The sequence below is a fragment of the Trachemys scripta genome, chromosome 19, assembly GCF_013100865.1.
Source record: "Trachemys scripta elegans isolate TJP31775 chromosome 19, CAS_Tse_1.0, whole genome shotgun sequence".
In the NCBI taxonomy this organism is placed as follows: Eukaryota; Metazoa; Chordata; order Testudines; family Emydidae; genus Trachemys; species Trachemys scripta.
The window spans coordinates 8,614,796-8,637,014 of record NC_048316.1 but is presented as its reverse complement, the minus strand read 5'-3'; the positions used below and the strand labels follow the sequence as shown (position 1 = coordinate 8,637,014).

At 49.8% G+C, this 22,219-nt stretch overlaps 1 protein-coding gene across 3 annotated transcripts in view; it reads left to right on the top strand.

The window, feature by feature from the left end:
* LOC117867923 (tyrosine-protein phosphatase non-receptor type 11-like) overlaps positions 1 to 22,219 on the top strand; it is an 84,321-nt gene that overhangs the window by 52,833 nt on the left and 9,269 nt on the right. For all 3 annotated transcript variants that reach the window (XM_034753390.1, XM_034753389.1, XM_034753391.1), the window contains exons 2-9: positions 288 to 410; positions 13,875 to 14,069; positions 16,979 to 17,171; positions 17,349 to 17,468; positions 18,098 to 18,211; positions 18,575 to 18,671; positions 20,243 to 20,322; positions 21,473 to 21,628. In XM_034753390.1, the coding sequence (XP_034609281.1) occupies positions 288 to 410; positions 13,875 to 14,069; positions 16,979 to 17,171; positions 17,349 to 17,468; positions 18,098 to 18,211; positions 18,575 to 18,671; positions 20,243 to 20,322; positions 21,473 to 21,628 (1,078 nt within the window). The remainder of the gene's footprint in view (positions 1 to 287; positions 411 to 13,874; positions 14,070 to 16,978; positions 17,172 to 17,348; positions 17,469 to 18,097; positions 18,212 to 18,574; positions 18,672 to 20,242; positions 20,323 to 21,472; positions 21,629 to 22,219) is intronic.

Below are 22,219 nucleotides of genomic sequence, written 5' to 3'. Positions count from 1 at the left end.
CCCACCCAAATTAATCGGGGGAAGAAGGGTTGGGGCAGAGCCGTTAAAATGTAAATGTCTGCAAAGGATGGTTCTTGGGCCCTAGGACAGTGGGGGGCAAGCTTGTATCTGTGAGAATTGTAACTGGGTGGAATGGAAAGACCCATCGCTTTCAAGTGGGTCCCAAGTTCTCCTACCTGGCCTAGTCAGTGAACAGAAGCCAATATGAACACCCCGGTGGAGGAGATGTTGATGACTGGATGGTACCTAATGTATATTTCTTTTCACACCCCACATTTTCGTTGTAGGTGGTTTCACCCCAACATCAACGGAATAGAAGCAGAGAAGTTGCTCCTGACGAGAGGCGTCCATGGGAGTTTTCTGGCCCGGCCTAGTAAAAGCAATCCAGGAGATTTCACTCTTTCCGTCAGGTATGAAAATGGGGGCAGGGGAGCATTGCACTGGGGCAGCTATAGGCATTGGCCTAAATTTTCAAGCATGCACTCTTGCAGACATTTGGTTAATTGGCAAATTCCTGATGAATGCTCCTGCAGATGGGGGGAGGGGGAGCTGTCTGCTGCACACAGGTACCGGTACATGGGCCTGATCCCAATCTTGTTTAAGTCAATGGACGTCTTTCCGCTGACTGCCACAAGCTTTGGCTCGTAGGGGGTTGTGTGCACACTGGGCCAACTTGTTGATCCCTGTCGAGTGTGCATAATAGAGCACCGGCAGGGTTCTGTGTTTAGGTGCGAATGCTGATAATTGAGGGCTTTAAGTGCAAGAGACAGGCTAGTCCTCTGAATGTCAGCTTTGAATCCCTCAGCACCCGAGCAACACAGCATTAAATCCTGGCACCGCTGAATGATCCCTTCATTGTTCCAGGTTAAACTTGAGTACCATTCATGTTGGGTCGGCTTTTTGAACGAGACCTGTGAAAACCCAGGTCCTGTCTGCTCCGCATGGACAAGATCCCAAGGCAACTTCCATTAAAAATTGGGCTTTGCCCTTGAAAACTGGGTCAGTGTGTCTCATTGTCAATGCCCAAAGCCATTATTATGGTGATTTGGCTTTGGAATGTGGCCTTCCAGGAAACAGTGGATCGCGTTCCATTTGTGCCTGATGGGACTCCACTGATGTGAAAGTTACAATGAAGATGAACATAAGAATGGCCCCACTGGGTCAGACCAGAGGTCCATCTAGCCAAGTCTCCTGTTTTCTGACAGTAGCCAATGCCAGGTGCCCCCGAGAGAATGACCAGAAGAAGGCAATCATCAAGTGATCCCTCCCCTGTCATCCAGTCCCAGCATCTGTCAGTCAGAAGTCTAGGGGCACTGAGAGCATGGGATTCCATCTCTTACCATCTTGGCTAATAGCCATTGATGGACCTATCCTGCATGAATTTATCTAATTCTTTTTTTAATCCAGTTAGTTTTGACCTTCACAACATTTCACAGGTTGACTGCATTCTGTGAAGTACTTCCTTTTGTTTTAATCCTGCTGCCTATTAATGATCATTCGGTGACCCCCTGTTTCTTGTGTTGTGAAGAGGTAAATAACACTTCACTTTCTCCACACCGTGTATGATCTTATAAATCTCTATAATATCCCCCCTTAGTCATCTCTTTTCCAAGCTGGATAGTCCGTGTTTTTAATCTCTGCTCATATGGAAGCTGTTCCATACCCTTAATCATTTTTGTTGCCCTTCTCTGCGAGGTGACCAGAACTGCACGCAGTATTCAAGGTGTGGCCGTACTGTGGATTTGCATAGTGGCATTGTGATATTTTTTGTCGTCTTATCTATCTGATAATGCAAAGACTAAAGTTGACTCCCTGGGTCCGTGAGGCTAAAAGGGGAAGTTGTTGTATTCCAGGGGTAGCTTTAACCCCTCCTATGCCATACCTACCTGAAGCCTTACCGGTAAAACAGGGTCCCTGCCCCCATGCAAGCCTCTTCTGAGGTTATTTTAGTCGTTTGTTGTTTTTTCAGTGGCTGTTAACTTAGGTTTACAAGTCATTACCATATACTTGGTTTAAAGTAACCCCATGCAGCAATATATTGGTTGGTTTTATTTTTATTTTTCCCCCGATCTGGCAGGGTATTGCAGTGTTACAGGATGTAGCATAACTCGTTAATTGGAGTGACTGTATCCCCTCCCCCAATGCCCTGGCTTTTGGTAGCCACTTGCAGGTTTTAATAGTGTTTTGAATATTTCAAGTGAGTTTTCACTTTTGCTGTTGCCCCAAAATAAAATCTCGCTCCTCCTCCCCACGTTCCACCCCCCCTCATTCCTCTCTCTGATGCTGGAACCCAAAATATCCCCATTCATGCTGATCTACAAAGGGCAACTAGTTTCTTGGCCACAGTGAGAGGGTTTTTGCCTTTGTTGCTCTATAAAGCAAGCAACAATTGATCTGTTAACAAGCTGGGCAGGGCCCCTGACTTTTCTGACCATAGAGCAGTAATGCAGAGGGCCCTGGGAAGGAACGTGGCTAACTTTTCAGCAGGCTAGAGAGTTTCAGCATCAGACTCTAATTGCTTATGCTGCAGGTAATCTTTGCAATCAGAAGCTGTTGGGTTAATAAGCGACAGGAAGTGTTTCTAATTAGAATGGAAAATAGAGTTAGTCACACAGAGCTGCCTTGAACAAGCTGATCACTGGGAGAGAAGAAGCGTAAGACTGGGTTTGGCTCTGGGTGATGCTAATGCCTTTTTTCTTTGAATTTCTTTTTTTTTGTGAGTCAGTGTTTTTGTCCGTTTTCAAAGTGAGCCACTGACGGCATCTCGGTAGAGTCAGGTATAGTGTGTGAGAAGCGGCATCTGCCTGCACAAGCTTTCCTTTCCAGCACTCTGCCCACACACGCCTGCCATTCCAGTGCCTTGCCGGGGCTCCGTTCTTAGCTGGCCCTTTGGCACTACCCTGGGCAACACGACGGAGGATGATGCAAACTGCCCTTAAATCTGCAATCCCGTCTGTTCTGCTCCTGGCGCATGCTGTGAGGAAGGGTTAAAATGCCAGTGACCTCCTGCCGCTGCTAGCCAAAGCTCCCCAGATCTCTTGTGTAAGGAAGTCTCTGTTCCTTGTTCTTGCAGGTGTGTGGGGAGGGGGGCAGCAGAGGGAGAGGAGGGTGATTTGTGATTTCAGGGGAGTACCTGGAACATTTTTCTAGAGGAAGACGATGCTTGTGTTGCCATTTAGTCTGATCCATGATGATTTTACTTCAGGGGTCAGTTATTGTATGTGCTAAGAGTGTAGGTGCTTTCCCACTACTCTTTGGGAACCAGGATGCTCGGTTACTGTTTGTAGCCCAATGGAGTCTTGAGCTGGCTGGCCTCTAGGTGTTACCACAGCATAAATATGGACTTAAAAAAAACACTGTGGGTAGCTCAACCCAAATCAAATGTCCCTCGCCCACGGCCAGCAAGGTCTGTGTCAAGCACAAAACACAAAGTTTACCTTGAAGTCTTAATATTTATCAATTGTGTGGCCACAACCCACTGACACATTTTGATTCAATGGAAATTCTGAACCAACCTCGCACACAAAGTATGAAATCAGCAATGGCTGTGACACTTAAATGTTTCCAGGAAAGTGCCTCTAAGTTGGTGCATTTGATTTTTGCAACCCAGGTGTCATATCTGAAGTGTCAGATGCTTAAGCGATGGAAAAAATCTTTCTCCCTGATTATCTTACCTTTGACAACATGCTGTCATCTAAAATCTTCCCACCTTAGCTCCCTTCTCATTTCTGGTGACTGCCTTCAAATGCTGGCTTTGTCACACACATGGGGCCACGTGCATGATGTATGGTATCTCCTCTTGCACACATTTCATGAGTCAGGAAAGCAGTTCTGCACACGCTTGTGTCCCATTGAAACTGATGCCATGTAAGTGTGTGCTTTCATGAACTGGAACTATAAAGCATAGATCAGTGTACAGAACGAGTAGCATTAGATTATCTGAGTTCCAACCAATCATGTTGCCCAGCATGTTCTTCGAAGAACCAAATGGGTCTGAAAAGTCAGGAGCAGAAAGTACTTTTTCAGAGAGCAACCTAGCCTTCCACCTTCAGCTTCTCCAAGAATGTGTGAAAAGGCAGCTCCCTTTGTGAGAGAGGGGATGTGGGCCCAGGAGAGATGTTAGATGTAGCTCTGGCTGACCAGACCCCAAACAGAGGGATCCACATGTTCATGGATCTCCAGATAAGTCTCTTTCGAGAGGCTAGCAGCTGTTTTGCAGAACCTCCGAAGCCTTCGACAAAAGATGCAGCAGCCTCTGTCCGCATCCCTTGAATGCCTCTTCCCACTGAAGCCAGGCTGCGTAGAGAGGAAGATTTGCTTCTGTCTCTGCAGCAATTACTCTGTGTTGGGTTGGAAATGGAGTGATACCCTCTTTATCTTCTTTGTACTTATTTGGAAAATCAGGTAACTTCTGAGTGAGTCAGGTTAGTTCTTTCCAAACCAGTGAAAAATCTGAATGGAGACAAATTCAAAAACAACCTTCTATGGCTCCATCTCTCAGTTCTCTTTCTTCCTTCCGCCCCTCTTGGGATAGTTTTCAGCTAGTTAGTGTAACATGTTGCCACACTTGGGATATTGAAAGCCCCTCATATTCCAGTGTCGGGAGAAGTTTGTTTTCTTGAGCAGTCTTTATTTTTGACATGGGTCTGTGAGCACTGAGCCTTTTGTTAACTGAGTCTGTCTCAAGCTCTGTGCACTTCAGCAGTGCTAACAGAATACATTTAATAATAGCTATGCATAAATATTTGATTCAGCATAGAGCAGAAAGGGTCTTGCAACTTTAGCTGAAGAAATGCAGCAGTGACTCTAATACTCAGATTAAGGGGGAGATAACTCACGAGAAACCGTTGTATATTATCTTATTGTGTCTGTAGAGTGTCTAGCCCAGTGTGATCCTGATCTGTTATCTATTCCAGTAGCAACTAGATACACTAACAAGGTGACTGTGCACACATCAGTGGGTTACTTAGTGCTGAATTACCCTTTCAGGGACTGGCTCATGTGGGTTATGAGAAGTGGAAGCTTTTCACAGGGACCTGGCAACAAGCCAATCCTTCCTGTTTTATTACAGTGGCACACAAAGCCAGTCTAGACCAGGATCTTGGGGAACAATGGGGCACTTTGGGAGAGATTGTTAAACTTTCACAGGTTTGTAAAACTTAATTTGGTTTGAAGGCCAGTTACAGAAAATGTGAGGGCGGGCGGTGTGGAACGGTGACATCAGAGGTTGTTCAGCCAGTTATCTTAGAGTTGATTTGCATAGAGGGTATTTGCATATTACATTCTCGATTAAAAGATGTTCTAAAAATACCGTAAACGTTAAGTCTGTTTTCACTTCGCACTTAATCACAACTCTCTCTTATCGGTTCAAAGGAAGGACTGGATGCTAATTAGGGTTTTGGTACCCAATCTTATAAAGCTCAATACTGGCTCTTCTCAGAACTAGCCTTTTATACCAGGGGTGATATGATGGAGGTTACTTGAGAGAAGCAGGGAGAGACCCTGGACTATATGTACTAGGCCTCCTCTGTTCTCATGTGGGAACTGTAGTGGGTGCTTCTAGCCGGGTCTCTGGCCTTTTGAAGCATCTAAATATTTAGAATCACTTCTGAGAAAAGCAAGGGTCCATTTACAGAATCAGCCAGCTCTCTGTAAATAACTTTAAACAAGGGGAAACAGTATTTTGAAAGTTTCCTGAGATGCAGCTGGCCTTGGGCCATAGCGTAACACAAATCTGTTAAAAGCACCTAATAGAGATCCTATTAACTTGGTAAATAGGTCACATTTTATGGGAACAGATCTTATCTAGGTTTGCTGCATCCAATAGAAAATGCTTCTGGGTAATAAAATCTTGCTAGAGTGCTTCTCTAGTGATGTCCCTATTAATACTTCTGTAGGACACTGTGATTGTTAGCTAGACAATGGATTTTATAGGTTGTTCCCCCTTCCTCCCTTCAAAAGGTAGTAAAAGTACACTCCAGCTGGTATTTGGATGCTTCAATCTGTAACCAAAGAGACAGAATTTGGGATTCTATCCTATGAATTGCATATACACACTGCAGGGTTCAAATCAAACTCTGTTACTGAGGAGATATTGTTTGTTTGCAAGAGTATAGATACAATGAGGAGGAAAGACGCTGAAAGAGGAATTCAAGAAATCTTGTGAAAATGTCTGTAAAAAAGCTATTGTCCTTGCAGCTTAGTATGTTAGCACCTAGAGGTCCCATCCCAGAACACAATATACATATGCTTGGTAAGACACAGTCCCAGCTTCAAAGAGTTGACAGTCTAAATAAGCCAGACAGAGAGTCATTTTCATTTAACGGCTAGGGAACCGAGAGACGTGCCCAAGGTCACAAACAATGTCTGTGTCAGAGCTGGGATTAGAAACCAGCTGTTCTGAGTGTCAGTCAAGTGCCTTAATTGCAAGACCATCTTTCTCGAGGGCTGGGTTTCTCACCTTACGAATAGTAGATACAAATCCTGTTTTGTATTCTAAAGGGCCAAACTCTCTGTGGATGTAACTGCAAGGAACTCAGTGGAGTGTCACTAGCAGAGAATTTGGCCTAAATGCTTTGTTTGCTGATATTTCTTGCTTTTCAAGTTTGACTCCGGACTGTGGTTTGCCCGATACCTTGGTACATCCTGGGAATGCCTCCTTTGAATCATACATTTTGTTCTTCCCAAATCTGGCTTGACCAGCAAAATTGGGGAAGTGTTACTCTGGGACCAGCAGGCAGGGAACTTGTTCTGTATGGAAAGCTTGGAATCTATGCAGCACAAATCTCCCAGAGAAACCACTGTCCACTGATGAGCTTGCTAATGGCCTAGATATCCTTGATATCTGTGCACCATCCTGGGTCCATGATGTGCCCCTGTGCTCGGTAGTGCATGTGCAGTGCCTGGTACTGCCCTGCTGATTCACGTAAGCAATGCCTGACAGCATCTCAGGTGGGACGCATGTGATCTGGGATCACCTACTAGCTTTTCCAGAAGTCTCTCTCCTTCGTGGTGGTTTTTTAAGCACCCTACCAAGTGAATTCAAATGATAAGAGAATGGGTCTCCTCCTATTGGGGAACATTTCTTGTTGCCTTGTAATAGGAGGTGGGTATCTTATGTTTGTTCTGCCTGGGACGCTCTCTTCTCTCCATTGCAGAGAAATCTTGGGAGTGGTGGGTAGCGGGATGGGAGAACTCTCTGCCACCCTCTTGCCGCCCCCATTGAAGCCTGCATTGCTTGAACCATCTGCACCCATTCCATAATTACCCCATGTGGTGATTGCAGGAGAAGTGCCCATCCAAGTTAGGCTGTTGTGTGAAGCCATCCCCCCTGGCCTCATGCTAGCTGGTGGGAAGGAGGAGATGGCCTCAGGTCCACATGAGTGAATATTGATTTGGGGCCTGGTGAACTGAGACAGACGAGGCTGAGGGGGAGCTTAATGCAGCGTGGCTGAAGGGCACCTGTGGTCTGCGTGGGCCTGTAAAGAAGGGAGGTGCTTCAACGCTGGGATTTCTCTCCAGCATGGGTCACCAAAGGTTTCTGCCCCCCACAAGGGACTCTCGTGATGGTGAAAGATGCCAGAAGGTCTTTCTGAGAAAACAAACAGGTGCAGCAACAGCACAGGCTCATGTGTGCTTTGAACCTCAGCTGGAGAGACCGATTCTAGGGTGAGAGACTTAATCGCTCTCCATGCCCTTTTGATCCTTGGCCTCTCTGCTAAATTGCTGTACTGCGTCACCTATCCAATGGGGAAGAGGGCTGATTTCATATAAGCCCCTGGGGCATCGGGTGGTAGTGAGTTCTAGCCTTCATGCACCCAACCTGGATTTGAACCATTAACCACCTGGATGATGACCCTCGACTCCATTCTGGAGCCATTTAGTTCTCTGACTTCTGTCTGTCCAGTTGGATGTACGTTTCAAAAGGCAAGAGAATAACATTCAGCTTTCTTTGGCATGGTGCAATGGTAGAGAACTCAGCATTTTGTGAGCACCCAGGCTACTGTCTGATCAGGGCCAAGTTTTCAACCACGTTTCTAAAATACGTGGGAGGCTCTTCCTGTTTTGCATAGACAACATTTTGGTGTTTTGCAAGTGGGGTCACACGTTGCCTGATAAGCTTTAGGCTGTCTTTGTGCCTCTGCCCGATGAAACATGTGACCAAAAATACTTTGGGGGGACAGCAGCCAAGCATGGCTCATGTTTTGACTCGTAGACCAGTTCTTCTGCCTTTGGTGCCAAAAATGATCTGATTCAGATGCCCGCCAATCTGAGCGTCTTCGGTCTAGAAATCGGCCTTGAAACCTAATGAGGCTGTTCTGGAAGTCTTGAGTCTGTTCTCAATTGGCCCAGTTAAGAAACAGCACCGAGAACGATTTCTCCCAAGGGGGAAATCTTATAATAAAGAAAATGCCAAATATTTTCAACCATCAAAAAAAAAAAGGGTTGTGGTTCACTTTGGGGCCATGGGCAGGGTTTGGGTGAGCTCTGAGCTCATGCAAAACATTTTGACCACCCATCGTGAGTTTTACCTAGTGGTTCTGAATGCTGTGAGTAGCTGCATCCCCACTTCATTAGCAGAGCATGTAGGACAGAATTCTTGTCCCTGGTAGGGCTCTTCCAGGCACTACTGCTTGTCCTACACAAGCTCCTACAGAAGCTGCTGCTGATGTGAAGGTTATGAAAGGAAGGGTGGCCAGATTCAGGAGATCTTGTTTTGAATCCTGGCTCTGTCACCAATTTCTTGTGACCTTACAAAAGTCCCTTTATCTCCTTGTGCTGCAGTTCTTCACCTGTAGAATAGAAGTAAAAATGCACAATAGCTCTCTCCTTTTATCTCTCCTCTAAGTAGATTGCAAAGCCTTCAGGGCAGGGACTGAGAGTCTCGGTGTTGATGCAATGCCTAACATGGTGGTGCCCTGATCTCTAACAGGGCCTCCAGATATGCCATTGTAATACAGGTTATCGGGGTTTCTCATGAGAAGTTTGGAATGGACGCACCATCTAGTTCAGAGGGTTTTGAACTTGCTGACTCTGAAATCTCCAGAGAAGTTGGATCCTGCTAGCAAACAGTGCTGCGTCCACGTGCTAGAACAAAGTCCATGTTAACGAGCAGTAGCAATGCCACTAGGTGAGCCGCGTATCTCGGCTTTGCTCTCTTTTTTTTTTTTCCCCAATCAGGCCAGGTTGTTGCATCGATGAGGATGTATTTCTGGGATCGGGGTCTATGGCCCAGTTTGAAACTACTCAGGGAGACTTTTAAAGTTGCAAAAGGGCACTGGGGGGGAAATGAAATCCCTCAATGCCCTTTGTGCTAAGCATGACCTTGAGGGCTGCCTGGATAAAGGGCCCCAATTGTCCATTTTCTCTTTGCATCCATGCAGTCAGTGCTAGCAGTCTTTTTGACCGGGGGGGGGGGGGGGGGGGGGGATTTCAGTGAACTGAGGCTTTGTAGGTTTTTAATGGGCTTGGGTTGTGGGGAGGGAGCAGCAGAATGAAGGAAACTTCAGAGCGTCTGGCCAAATGGCGAAGATGTGGCTTCCATCCGGTGTGTTCTGTGCTGAGCAAAGGCTCGCCGCGTCCAGCCTCAGGCACGAAACAGCTGGCGAGCGTCATCTGCCAGCTGTGATTGGATCAGTAACGATGCTGCCCAATTTAGGACAAAACTTTTGCCCGGCCAGGCTGCCACATTGGGGAAGCGGAGCCTAGAGATCTCCCCCCTTGATGCTTTTATAAGCACAAACTCACTTTGCATAAGGGGTAGATAAGGTCTGATTTTAACCCACGCTCACTCTCTGCCTCTCTCACTAAAGATGTTTCCAGAGCGTGTGGTGACGATTACCATCTCTGACTATGGTCAGGGTGTTTTTGAAGGGCTGAGTAACCACAGTTGGAGACAGACTTTGAAAAGACTTTCCACATTTCTCTTGAAAAGCTGGCCCAGAATCCCCTTGGAAATCCTTCTCTAGCAGGTCAGTGGCAGGGTTCATCATCTGCACCCCAGATCCAGATGCTCCCAGACCTTTTTTAAGGCGGTGTCTATACTACAACTAGAACAGACTCCGAAAGGATCCGATTCAAGCCGGAGGTAGACGGGTGTTAACCATGTCCCGGTAACTCCATCTTTCAAAACAGTCGCTTCTGCTCTGCCTTCGGTGCACGGCAGCTTAGTTTCTTGAGGACTGAAATGCTGTGGTCTATCTCGAGCTTTTGCGCTCAGTATATGGGGTTTCTGGGCGAAAGGCCAGACTAAAATTCACCGCTCGGCATCGTGTGCCTCTGTTTACTGCGTGTGACGTACTGTGACCAGGAGTGCAGTGCCGGCCCCTCCAGAGATGGGTTTCATGTATTGCTGGGCCAAAAATTCTCCTGGCACGTAGAGTGGCTTTTCAGAAGCGCCCGGCATTGTCCTAGCTCCGCTCCGTTGACTCTACTGGGAGCTTCTGTGGAGAAGGGCTGGTTTGCTCATGGCAGCATCCTTATTTGCTTAAGAAACGTCTCCCTCTGGCAGAACCAAAGGTAAACGGCCCGAGCTCCCCAGCATATGGGCACAGCGCCTGTGGCGCTTATGCCACTTTACACCCGTGGAGGATCTGGCCTACCGTGGGTGGCTGCTGAATCTTGGAGGAAGCGGAGCGGCTAGAGAACATCTGGCTACTGCTGCATTTCTGGAAGTCAGACTTTTGCCCTGGGTCACCAAGGATTCAGAAATCCTGATGGCACTTAAAACTCATCTGCACTTCTTGAATAGCTTTATTGATCTAAAATAATGCAGCTATGTGCCTTTGAAAGGGACTTGCCCGCTGAGCTGGACCTGAATAAGAGATGCTCTTTCGCAAAATCCATTGGCTTTGACAGTCACGTCATCCCTCTGCTATTGCTGCTGAGTATTAAATGAAATGTATTTAGTGTAACGACTTGGCCCTCCTTTCCTCATTTGATTCCTGCCGTAGTGATGTCACAAGCCTCCCTTTTGATGTCACGGTCCCTAGATGCAGAAATGATTGTGCTGTCAACTGATGGGGCGACTCTAGGCTGGAAACCCATCTGAGGACCCAAATCTGGGCCAAAAATCGGGGCTAGATCATCAGGTGATGCAAACTGACTTAGCTCCATTCACGCTCATTCCATTTCATTGCTGGCTGGAGACACGGCAGGCCATCACGTGCACGCTTGCACCGGTTCGCAGTAGTGTAGATCAACTTGTCTGTACCCGGCATCCTCTGATTTCCCCCAACCCATTCTACAGTGAGGGGGGCTTTCTCCCTCACTCAGAATAACTGGAAGCAGCCCCTTGAGGAAAACTCAGCCTGCAAGGGCTTGTCTAGATTAGAGGAATTTGCACGGAAGCAGCTAAATTGATGTAAGACACTGCTGCAAAGTCTTGTAGGTGTGGTGCCAAGCTGGGCTTGTACTGCTGCCGCTGTCCCAGTGAGTTACGTGGTAAAGCAGTTCTGGTACCAGCCCCATCTCGCGGCAGTGTGGTGCTTCTAGACTGGGATCGTAGCCGCGTTGATACAGCTACTCTAGTGCACAACCTGCAGTGTAGTCTGGGCGTAACCACGCCTCTTGCCGCTTTGCTCCTCGACACGCAGCCCGCTCCTGGGGTGACCTGTTGAAAGCAGCCTTGCCCAGGGACTGGTGGACACCCAGGGAAGGGCTTGTGTTTAGTCAGTGGGCTTTGGATGTGGCTCTTTGTTCCATTTGACCCCGCGCAGAATACGTCCGGCTCTTCTAATTCGGTGTTCTCCGAAGCCGGTGACTCTTCTGCATGACCTAGCCCACCCCTTGCACCTCCTGGGTCGTCTCCATCCTGCTGTAGGAGTTGCTGTGGCAACAAATAGAGGCCAGGAGCTGCTTGTCCTCCCTGTCTGTCTGTCTTTCTCAGCGACCGACCGGCTCCCAGCGACCATGGAAGAGCTCAGCAGGGCAGCCGCTAAGTGCATTTAAAATGCAATTCTCTTGCCTCTCGGAAAGGTTAGCAAGAGCTGTGGCGGGAGCTGGCTGGGTTTTACAAGGGCTGAGAGGGCCCTTGGAAGAAGCTGGTAAACACATGTACTTGGGGCTCCGAGAGACACCGGGGCAGAGCACGTGGCAAAGAGGGGATGGACTGAGTTTGCTTGGATGCTCTGAGCACTGGACTAGCGTCTCATCGCGCCCAGGCCCCTGTGGTAAAGGGTCGGAGGGAAACCAAAATGAGTTCCAAGTGCAAGTCCGTCCTAGCCAACTGTCTCGATGGCTTTAGAGGTTGGGGTGGGAGGGAGGGAGAGAATGAAATAATCCAGCTCCGTCCACGTTCTACTGCTTATTTGCTTTGAATGCTGAGGGGTGGTGGGGACCTGGACTCTAGCCAAGGTCGGGTTGTCACTTTCCTTTCCAAGACAGGTCACACGTGGGCTGGAAGCTTTTCTCCCCAGGTCACGGCCAGTGCACAGTATCTAAATCCTGCTCTTCCTGTCGTAGGCTTCTCTCCCACGTCTAGAAATGGGCACCAGCTGCACTCTGCAGCATCCGCTTTTCTCCTCCCGCGCTGGGCTCGAGGACCTCTGCACAGCCCATGGAGGCGAGCCTCCAAGCCTGGGTCAACAGACTCGGTTGTGCTATCGCACTGAAAACAGTGGTGTAGCCAGTGCTTTCGAGTTGTAACTTGCTCTGAAGCCTCGGCAGAGGGGTGGGCTATTTTTAGCATTGGAGCATGAGCCTGTCTGTCAGGGCTCGGCACCTGCTTGCTGCTGTGGGCTGTGTAGACATAGCCTGTTCAGCTCTGCCAGTGGACCTGAGTCCTGGCCTGCATCCAGTCCTGGGTCTTGTGCAACAATGCTGTTGCAACTCTGTCCTGCTTGTGTAACGCCGACAGACCCTGGTTGTCAGCGGGCGGGATCGAACCTGGGACCTTTGGAGCTTAGTGCGTGAGCCTCTACCGCATGAGCTAAAAGCGAAGTGGCTGTTAGCTAAGGCTGTAGCAGACTCATCTAACGCTAAGTGGTCTAGGTGCCACTAGATGGGACAGAACGCCGCACCCAGGAGGTGTGTGGGTTACACTTGCATCTAGGAACACCCTGCTAGTTCAGTCCTGGAGCAGGCATGCAGAATGTGTGCACAAGTTCTGTGGCTTGTGTCCTGAATAAATGTCCGTCGGGTGCTAGGAAGGAATCCTCCTCGCTCTGTCCTGAGGTTCCAGGCTTTGAACCTGGGGTGAGTAGGTAACACGCACGCACCAGTGTCCCTTAGCAGCGATCTCCAAGTTGCTCTAACTGGGGGAGGGAGCCGTAGATCTCCAAACTGGAGTTAGAAAGGAGAAAACATCGTCTGAACCAAGTACAGACACCTCTTGGGCTCTTAAGCACCTGTAGGGTCTGAGTTGATGGGAGAGGCAAATGCCCAACTTCTCTGAAAATCAGGCCCCGAGGTGCTTTTAAATGGGGCACTGCTGGGGAAAAAAATACGAATTATCTGATGTGAGGTTTGTGCGATATGACTCCAGTTGATGCGGATGCCTATTAATGTGGGTGTATCCGCAGAGGTAGTGTTGCTTAGTGGGCAGAATGCTGGACTGGGACTCAGGAGACCTGGGTTCCATTTCCAGCTCTGCCACTGGCCTGCTGACTGACTTGGGAAACTGAGGCATGGGGAGGGAGTTGCTTTCCCTGTCTGTAAAATGGGCATAATGGGGGGTACCAGCCTCCTTTGTAAAGCCTCTTGAGATCTGCTGCTTGAGTGCTAGATAAGAGCTGCTTGTTACGATGCCCTCGTGTTTGAATTCTACCGGGGGCCTTGGACTCCGAAGCTCACTGCCTGTGTGTGCTGTGGTCCGTCTCCCCTCCCCTCCCCCCCCACCCCCGCACTGATACAATGTCTGTCTTCTCCCACACCAGGAGAAACGATGAGGTGACGCACATTAAGATCCAGAACACTGGAGACTACTACGACCTCTATGGAGGGGAGAAGTTTGCTACCCTGGCCGAGCTGGTGCAGTACTACACTGAGCAGCAGGGGCTGCTGCGGGAGAAAAACAGCAACGTGATTGAGCTGAAATACCCTCTGAACTGCCAGGACCCCACCTCCGAGAGGTGAGCTGCCAGGCCCGGGGGACCTCTCGATGAACATGCCAGGCAAATCCCCAAGCATCACTCACTGAGGTGCTCCAAGGGGGTTTGCGCTCCAGCTAACCATGCAGCTGGGCTGGGTTTGGAATGGAGCCCAAAACTGGGCGCGTTTGGGTTTTATAGTCCAAGAGCTTCCCACACAGACCCTCGTGATCCCTTTCCCGTCCTGTTTAGCAGTGCGTTGCCCCCTCCCGCCGCCGCCCCTTGTGACAGTCATTAAAACCAAGAACCTGTAACACTGGGGATCCCTTTGACTTCTGTTGAATTGCAAACTTGCCTCCGGTAACCTCAGACTTTCCCTGAGTCCCAGATTAGCGCCCCCGCCCCCACCCCCATGACCATCGCGCTCCGATTTCCCCAGCGTTACATGCCCCCAAAGAGCTGGCCTGCCTGGACCAGAAAGAGAAATGCATGGGCAGGCAGGCGGAGATGCCACTTACGGCCCCTAATTACTCTAACTTTAGCAGCCACAGTCAGTTGGCGGGACGGTCTCACTTCCTGAAATGGCAGCTCCGCTCCCTGTGCACTATCATGTGAGCTGCCCCGGGTGAGGGGCTGGGAAGTCCCTCCCGCTCATGTGCTGCCCGGTTGCTAAGACGGGGTAGTTGCTCATTCCATCCTGCAGCATGAGAAGCAGCTAACACTAGCAGAAGACCTGGAGAAGTGGAAACCCCCCTTGTATTGATTCCCTCCAAAGAGACTCTGGCATGGTGAAAGTTTTTTTTTTTTTTTTTTTTAAAGGGTTTCTGCTCATTGCCAGCACTATGTGACTCTGGTGTTTAAGAAAAATGGGCCCCAGGTCCAGGAATACAAGGGGGTGGGGGCTGCAGATGTGGGGATCTGGCTCTGGAGTAGCAGAGGGTGCTGGGAACGGGGATTGAGGCGCATTTGCAGAGCAGCGTGTGGGAAGCGTGCGCGGTGCCTGGCTGGCTCTAGCCAAGTGCTGTCATTCCATCACTTTCAGCAGCAATAAAATTCACCCATACGTGTAATCCTAATACAGTCTCAAATCGGTGTGAAGTGATTTGCTCTTCAGGTTCCCCACAGCCCGTGGCTGAAATCGCTGTCATCGCAGCCCGCTCCGAAAGATCGGCCTCGCTGGCTCCCTCTCCATAAACGTTGTCCTCTGGGACAAAGTTACCGAGACATGACGTGATGCCGTTGCATCGTCCCTGGAAGATATTTTGGGCCACTTTGAATTCCCATCAGCCTGGCTTGCAGGCCAGGAGCCAACCTCATCAAACTGGGAACCAAGTGGCATCTGCCCAGAGACACTGTTCAGTTGTTGATTGAGCGTGGGCAACGGATGCCCTGAGGCAGAGAAGCTCTGCGTTAGCATAGTCTGTATTACAATAGTGACGAGAGGCCTGATTGTGCTGGGTGTTGTATGCACGCAGTAAGATAGTGCCCACACCCACCAAAGAGAGTAAATCTAAACCGATGAGACAAGACTGGGAGAAAAGGAAGAGGAGTATGGCTGGAGCACTGGCACGTAGACAGATTTACCCAAAGTCACACTAGAAGTTTGTGGTGGAGCAGGAAACAAACCATGGGTCTCCCAAATGCTAAGCTAGTGCTCTAACCACTGGACCATCCTTCTACGATCAAGGCTGCTGGACCTAAGTGAACAAACGAGTCCAGGAATAAAAGCAGCATGTTCTAGTTGTGGCGCAAGGCTAGGAGGAACTGTTCTGTGCTCAGCCAGCCCTACTTCTGATTCACTAGGTAGCCTTGAGAAAGTAACATAACTGCTATGTGGGAAATGGCCACTCTTGTAAAGTGCTGGGGTTCTGCAGGTGAAAAGTGTTATTTCAGTACGAGCTCTCGCTTAACTAAAGCGTGTCCCCCTCTGTCCAGAGCATGTTAGCGCTGCCATCTAGTGGAGAAGGTGTGGAACAATAAGTGGCTTGCATTTTAAAAGCAGGGCGGCATGGAGATAGGAAGGTAATTCTGTGCAAGGTGAGAGGGGTTGTAGTTTCCTGGTAGAGCAGATCAAATCCTGCTGTTTTCCCAAACTCTCAGCGCAGCAGAAAGCAGAAGGCCCATCGGTGATTTGTTTCCAGTGTTCTTAAATCTCAAGGTGAATTTGGTGGTCAGGAAAGTGAGTGGCTGAATGGTGCTAACTGGAGCTTGTGGGGTTATTGTGCAAATCCTACACAGACTCCCAGGGTGCAGTCTGCTAATGCATCTCATTCCTGAGCGGCAGCAACCTCTGCTATTCCACTTGTGGGCTTTTGCTGACCAAAGACTGCTAGTTATGAGTGTCCTGCTGTGTCTCTCTTTAAATATAGATGTTCCCTAATGAGATCTGCTAGACTGATTTCACTTGTAACGTAATGAGGAGCTGATCCCAGAGGGATAAATTAGTATATTAAACCAATGTGTTATCTGAGGCTACTGCCGTTTTGTATTTGTCCGGTGGGGCAAATAAAAGTCCTGATGTTTGCATCCTGTCAGCCAGGTGAAGTCTTGATGTGCCATTGCAGCATATACCAACAATGTCCCTGGGGTTTTACTCCTAAAATATTCCAAGCTGGGGACTTTCCCCAGTTAGGCAGTGGGGATGATGTAAAACCTGTGTCTCCTGAGTGGCAAGGATAGCTGTATAAACTTGGCGTGCCCGCTTTGCAGGAGCTCATGGGAGCACTCTTTCCGGGTTTAGCTTGAGAAGTTCCCATCTCTTTGCTCTGTCTTCTCTGGTTCGGGCCTGCGGTTTGCAATAAAAGCTGAAGCCAGGTAGCATCATAAGTTTTTGGCCCAGTCTTAGTGGCATCTGAATCACCATCTGTCTATAGGGAGGCAAATCTTTTCTCCGAGTGCTGCTATATCTGTGTGTCTCGCCTCCACCCTGATTGCCTTCTCCATTCTCCCAGGTGGTACCATGGGCACCTGACTGGCAAAGAGGCAGAGAAGCTCTTGACGGAGAAAGGCAAGCCAGGGAGCTTTCTGGTACGGGAGAGCCAAAGCAAACCGGGGGACTTTGTCTTATCAGTGCTGACGAATGAAGACAAGATGGACACAGGAGACCGGAAGCCACGGGTGACTCATGTGATGATCCGCTACCAGGTGGGAAACCCTGAACTGGCTGTTAGAATGGGGAGTTGGTTTTCTTTGCTCTCTTCAGGCCCCATCCAGCTCTCCGTGGAGTCCAGTGGGAAGAATTCCACTGACACCAGCGAGTGTTGGATCAGGCACATGACGCGTGCTCTGATCACACTAATAACTCGCCACTTCCTCCCGCAGCTAGATGGGAAGTATGATGTTGGTGGAGGCGAGAGGTTCGACACGCTCACGGACCTGGTGGAGCACTACAAGAAAAACCCCATGGTGGAGAAATCCGGAGCTGTGGTTCATCTGAAACAGGTGACTACTACTAAACGTGGACTCGGTACACATGAACTAAGTAACCCTCCCAAGAACACGTCACGGGGTGCTCTGTCCAATCCCGTTTTACAACGGGATCGTTGTTTGCATTCCCTCTGGTGTCCATGTAGCGGCTTCCCATAAGATGTTTCCGCCCCCCAGCCTGGCTTCTCCCACTCAAACAGTGGTGCCTTAACAAACACTTTAGGAAGTGGAAGAGTTTAGGGGGTTGAGCCTGGAACTTCTTGCGTTATGCCATGCCATGACTCTGGCCTGAGCCTTGCTGCATTAGTGACCCCTGGCGACACTGTGCTTTTGTCACCATCTAGTGGCTAGTCCACAAGCAGTTTTGTCTGCTACAGCGCCTGGTTCTCTGCGTTGGGTAGTAGATTCCTGCTTTTTAGGTCCGGAGATAGTGGCCACTGCCCGACCCGAGCACATCCTGTGACTCTGCCATGAGCCCAGCATTACAACTGCAGGATCGAGCCGAAGATGCGCAGGAGGGTGGGTGTGTGCTTTGAAGCCCATCCTCTAGCGAGTTGGTGGGGAGAGAGCAGGGCCCCCCTGTGGGAGTGGAGTCCCAGTGTCACGGGGCGTCTCTCTGTGTTCTGACCCTGCCTACCTTTCAGCCCTTTAACGCCACGCGCATCAACGCCGCCAACATCGAAAACCGAGTGAAGGAGCTGAACAAAATGGCGGATCACAGCGAGAAGGCCAAGCAAGGTTTCTGGGAAGAGTTCGAGGTACAGGAGTTCGGCTGTGTTACCCCTCCCCTACCGCCACCCGCAGAGGATGCGATCTCAGCATTGAAATATCAGGCTTGCCCAGTGTCTGAGCATAAAGGGAGGCGTCCCCCACTCACAACCCTCTGCCCTGCCCTATCTGAGGGAGTTCCCTGCATCTCCTCTCCTCCCACCCATGCTGTGTTTGTGAGATCCCTCTTCTAGTCCTACCCTCCTCTCCTCCATTCCTTGTTTCTCGAGGAGCCCCCTCCTGGCTCCCCATCTCTCCAATGCCATGTTGGAAGAACCCCCCCATCCCAATCTGGTATCTGAGAGCCCCTTGGTTGTGTGTCACTGTTCACTTGCGTGTCCCCTTCTCCCCAGATGCTGCAGCAGCAGGAGTGTAAGCTCCTCTACCCCAGGAAGGAAGGGCAGCGAGTGGAGAACAAAGCGAAGAATCGCTACAAGAACATCCTCCCCTGTAAGGAGACATAGGCTGTTGTTTTTTCTAGCCACCAAGTGTCTCTGGGGACAGTTGACCCGTGGTATTGGGGGCTGGGATTGTCTGGCATTAGAGGCTGTCAAGGCTGGATCCCCACTTTGAACTTTAGGGTACAAATGTAGGGGCCTGCATGAAAACTTCTAAGCTTAACTACCAGCTTAGCTCTGGTTCGTCTGCCACCATTTCAAGGGATTCCCTTCCTGGGAAAGCTTGAAAAACCTTCACCAAATCCCTGGTGAAAACAAATCCAAACCCCTTGGATCTTAAAACAAGGGGAAATTAACCATTCCCCTCCTTCCTCCCACCAACTCCTGGTGAATCAGTTCCAACCCCCCTGGGATCTACAACAGGGAGAAATTAACCATCCCCCCTCCTTCCTCCCACCAACTCCTGGTGAATCAAGATCCAAACCCCTTTGGATCTAAAACAAGGAAAAATCAATCAGGTTCTTAAAAAGAAGGTTTTTAATTAAAGAAAAAGGTAAAAATCATCTCTGTAAAATCAGTATGGAAATTAACCTTACAGGGTAATCAAACTTAAAGAGCTCAGAGGACTCCCCTCTAGTCTCAGGTTCAAAGTACAGCAAACAAAGATAAACACTCTAGTAAAAGGTACATTTACAAGTTGAGAAAAACAAAGGAAAACTAACACGCCTTGCCTGGCTATTTACTTACAAGTTTGAAATAGGAGAGACTTGTTTAGAAAGATGTGGAGAACCTGGATTGATGTCTGGTCCCTCTCAGTCCCGAGAACGAACACACTCCCAAACAAAGAACACAAAAAACAGCCTTGCCCCCCCCCCCCCCCCAAGATTTGAAAGTATCTTGTCCCCTTATTGGTCCTTTAGGTCAGATGCCAGCCAGGTTACCTGAGCTTCTTAACCCTTTACAGGGAAAAGGATTTTGGAGTCTCTGCCCAGGAGGGGTTTTATAGTACTGTACACAGGACAGCTATTACCCTTCCCTTTATAGTTATGACAGAGGCCCTGGCCTAATATTCACAAACCAGTGAATCGTTGCCAGTCTGCTAAGGAACGTGGGTTTTGCCTATCGCATCAGAGCCGGGGTCCGTTCAGTTCAGCCCCTTTCTCTCGCTTTCCTGAACTCCGCACTTCTGCATCCCAGGGACTCTGGCAAAATGGGTTTTTCCTCCTTCCCCTTTTGTGAAATTCAAACCAGCCCAGAGCTCAGTTGAGCCTCGCTGGCGTCGGCCAAAAATCACATGAAGCCAGAGCTGGTCCCCGGGGAAGTGAGACCCGCTCGAGGGTTGTACCATTGTGCCCCTCACTGCAGTAGCATCCGAGCTCCTCCCAGGTGTCTGGGCTTAGTTGTGGGTTTGTGGCGTACCCCAGAGCCAGGCAGAATGGACTACCTTGATGCATCACTAGGGGAAATTTTCTCTCTCCACTCTGGAGTGGGACCCAATTAGCCCCAGCCCTGAAATAACCAGCTGGTCACATGTGAACGATGCGGGTAAACTGTTGGGGGCCCGGTGTGCAGCGCGGCGATGCTTCTGCGCGGGGCTCGATTGTGGCGTCTCTTCCCATGCAGTCGATACCACGCGGGTTGCGCTCCGAGACGTAGATGAGAGCATACCGGGCTCAGACTACATCAACGCCAACTACATCAAGGTATGTCGGGAGGGAAAGGTGGCTCTTGCGGGTGGGGGAGGGGCAAGGCTGCCCCTCGCTACCCATGAGCGGGTGCAGCGGCGCCAAGAATGATGCCGTCACAAAGGCAAGCCCAGCAGGAACCCCTGTATTTCGCTGGTCATGGGCCAGATGCCGTCTCTGCTGAGAATCCTCCTGCTCTCCAAGCAGTTTCCTGATACTCCCCCACCAGTTCTGTAGACAGCTGCCGCTTTGGCAGGGTAAGAGGCCCCTGTGGGCTGCTCCCTGCAGCCAGAGACTCTATTCCAGTCTGTATCTGGCAAGAGGAGCTGCTGCCTAATGCCCTGCGGTCCGCTCAGGAACTGACTCTTTGTCAGGTTGCCTCAAGGGAGGTCCAAGAGCCGGGTAACTAGCACCCGGGCCTGCTGTCGTTCTGGGTGGCCAGAAAAAGCAACAGGGTTGTGGTGCACAGAGCAGGAGGGTGTGTGTGTGTGTCGGGGGATAAAGAGGGGAAGCCTTGCTTTTTTGTGAAGTGTGTGTGTGTGTGTGTGTGTGCGCGCGCTTCCAGACCTGAGGCTTTGCTATTGCTGGTGGGCGCCATGTCCTGGTTGCCCCTGCACCGTGACTCCGGAGACGCCTCCGTCTCGATGCCTAGCATCGCTCTTCTAACCCCGGCCTTCCCTGCCAGCGTGGCTGTGTTGCACAAGGTTGTCGGCTGGGTCAAACTCATTTTCGCCTGGGAGCTGAATCCAAATTGGATTCGGATTTCCAGCCGGGAACAGCTCAGGTGTTTAAGCCCCTAGTCTTCGTCATGTGATGGGGTCGCTTATTTTCCAGTCTGATTCAACCAGAACTTTGGCAGCTGTCTTGCGACCTGCATCTAGCACTGAGTAAATGGTAATAAGGCCCTACAGAGGTCACGGCAGGCAGAGGGTGTCTCATTAACACTGGTGATGGGGTATCGAGAAACTGCAAGCAGAATGATTTCTGTGGCCAGGGGCTGATGTTGCTTGATCCCTCGAAGCCTGTTAGCATCAGATGGCAGATGTTCCACTGGAGAGCTCATTCAGTGCCAGGCAGCCATGTCCTATAGGACTCCTCCATCTTCTCAGCTCGGGGCTGCACGGGGGCAGTCCTTGGTCCCTCACTCCTATTTCCTTTCCACACCCAGAGCATACCCGAAGAGGGAAGGAGCTCGGAGCACTGCAAAGTCTACATCGCCACCCAAGGCTGCCTGCAGACGACGGTGAACGACTTCTGGGCCATGGTGTACCAAGAAAACACCCATGTCATCGTCATGACGACGAAGGAAGTGGAGAGAGGCAGGGTGGGTACTTGGTTTGCAGGTTATCGCCAGACCAACATGCAGTGCATTGTCTGTGGAACCTCTTGCCCGCCAGGTGCATTTCATCCCTCCTGTTGGCCAGGCAATTCTAGATGGGAAAACTGCTGACTTGTGGTGCCTCAGCCTGGTGCCTCCATGACGACCAGCTAATGGCAATAGTCAAAAGCAGGCCTAGTGCAGCTAAGGCAGTGGTGGGCAAACTGTGGCCCATCAGGGTAATCTGATTGCTGATTGCTGACGTTGACCATCCGCAGGCATGGCCCCCTTGCAGTGCCCAGTGGCCACGGTTCTCTGTTCCCAGCTAATGGGAGCTACGGGAAGTGGTGGCCAGCACGTCCCTGCAATGAGTTAGAATTGTACAACTTGTATGTGCTCTGTCTGCATATATTTTCATACAGAGTTGGGGGGGGGGGGTCTGGAGAACGTGTTATTATACCAATAGAGCCACTAACCAGAACTGCTTCCACCGATAAGGAGAGGTTACCAAGACTACACTAGAAACTTTTGCTGGTATATCAATGCCACTTAGGGTGGTGGGTTTTTTGTCTTGTTTTGTTTTAAAATGTATACAGT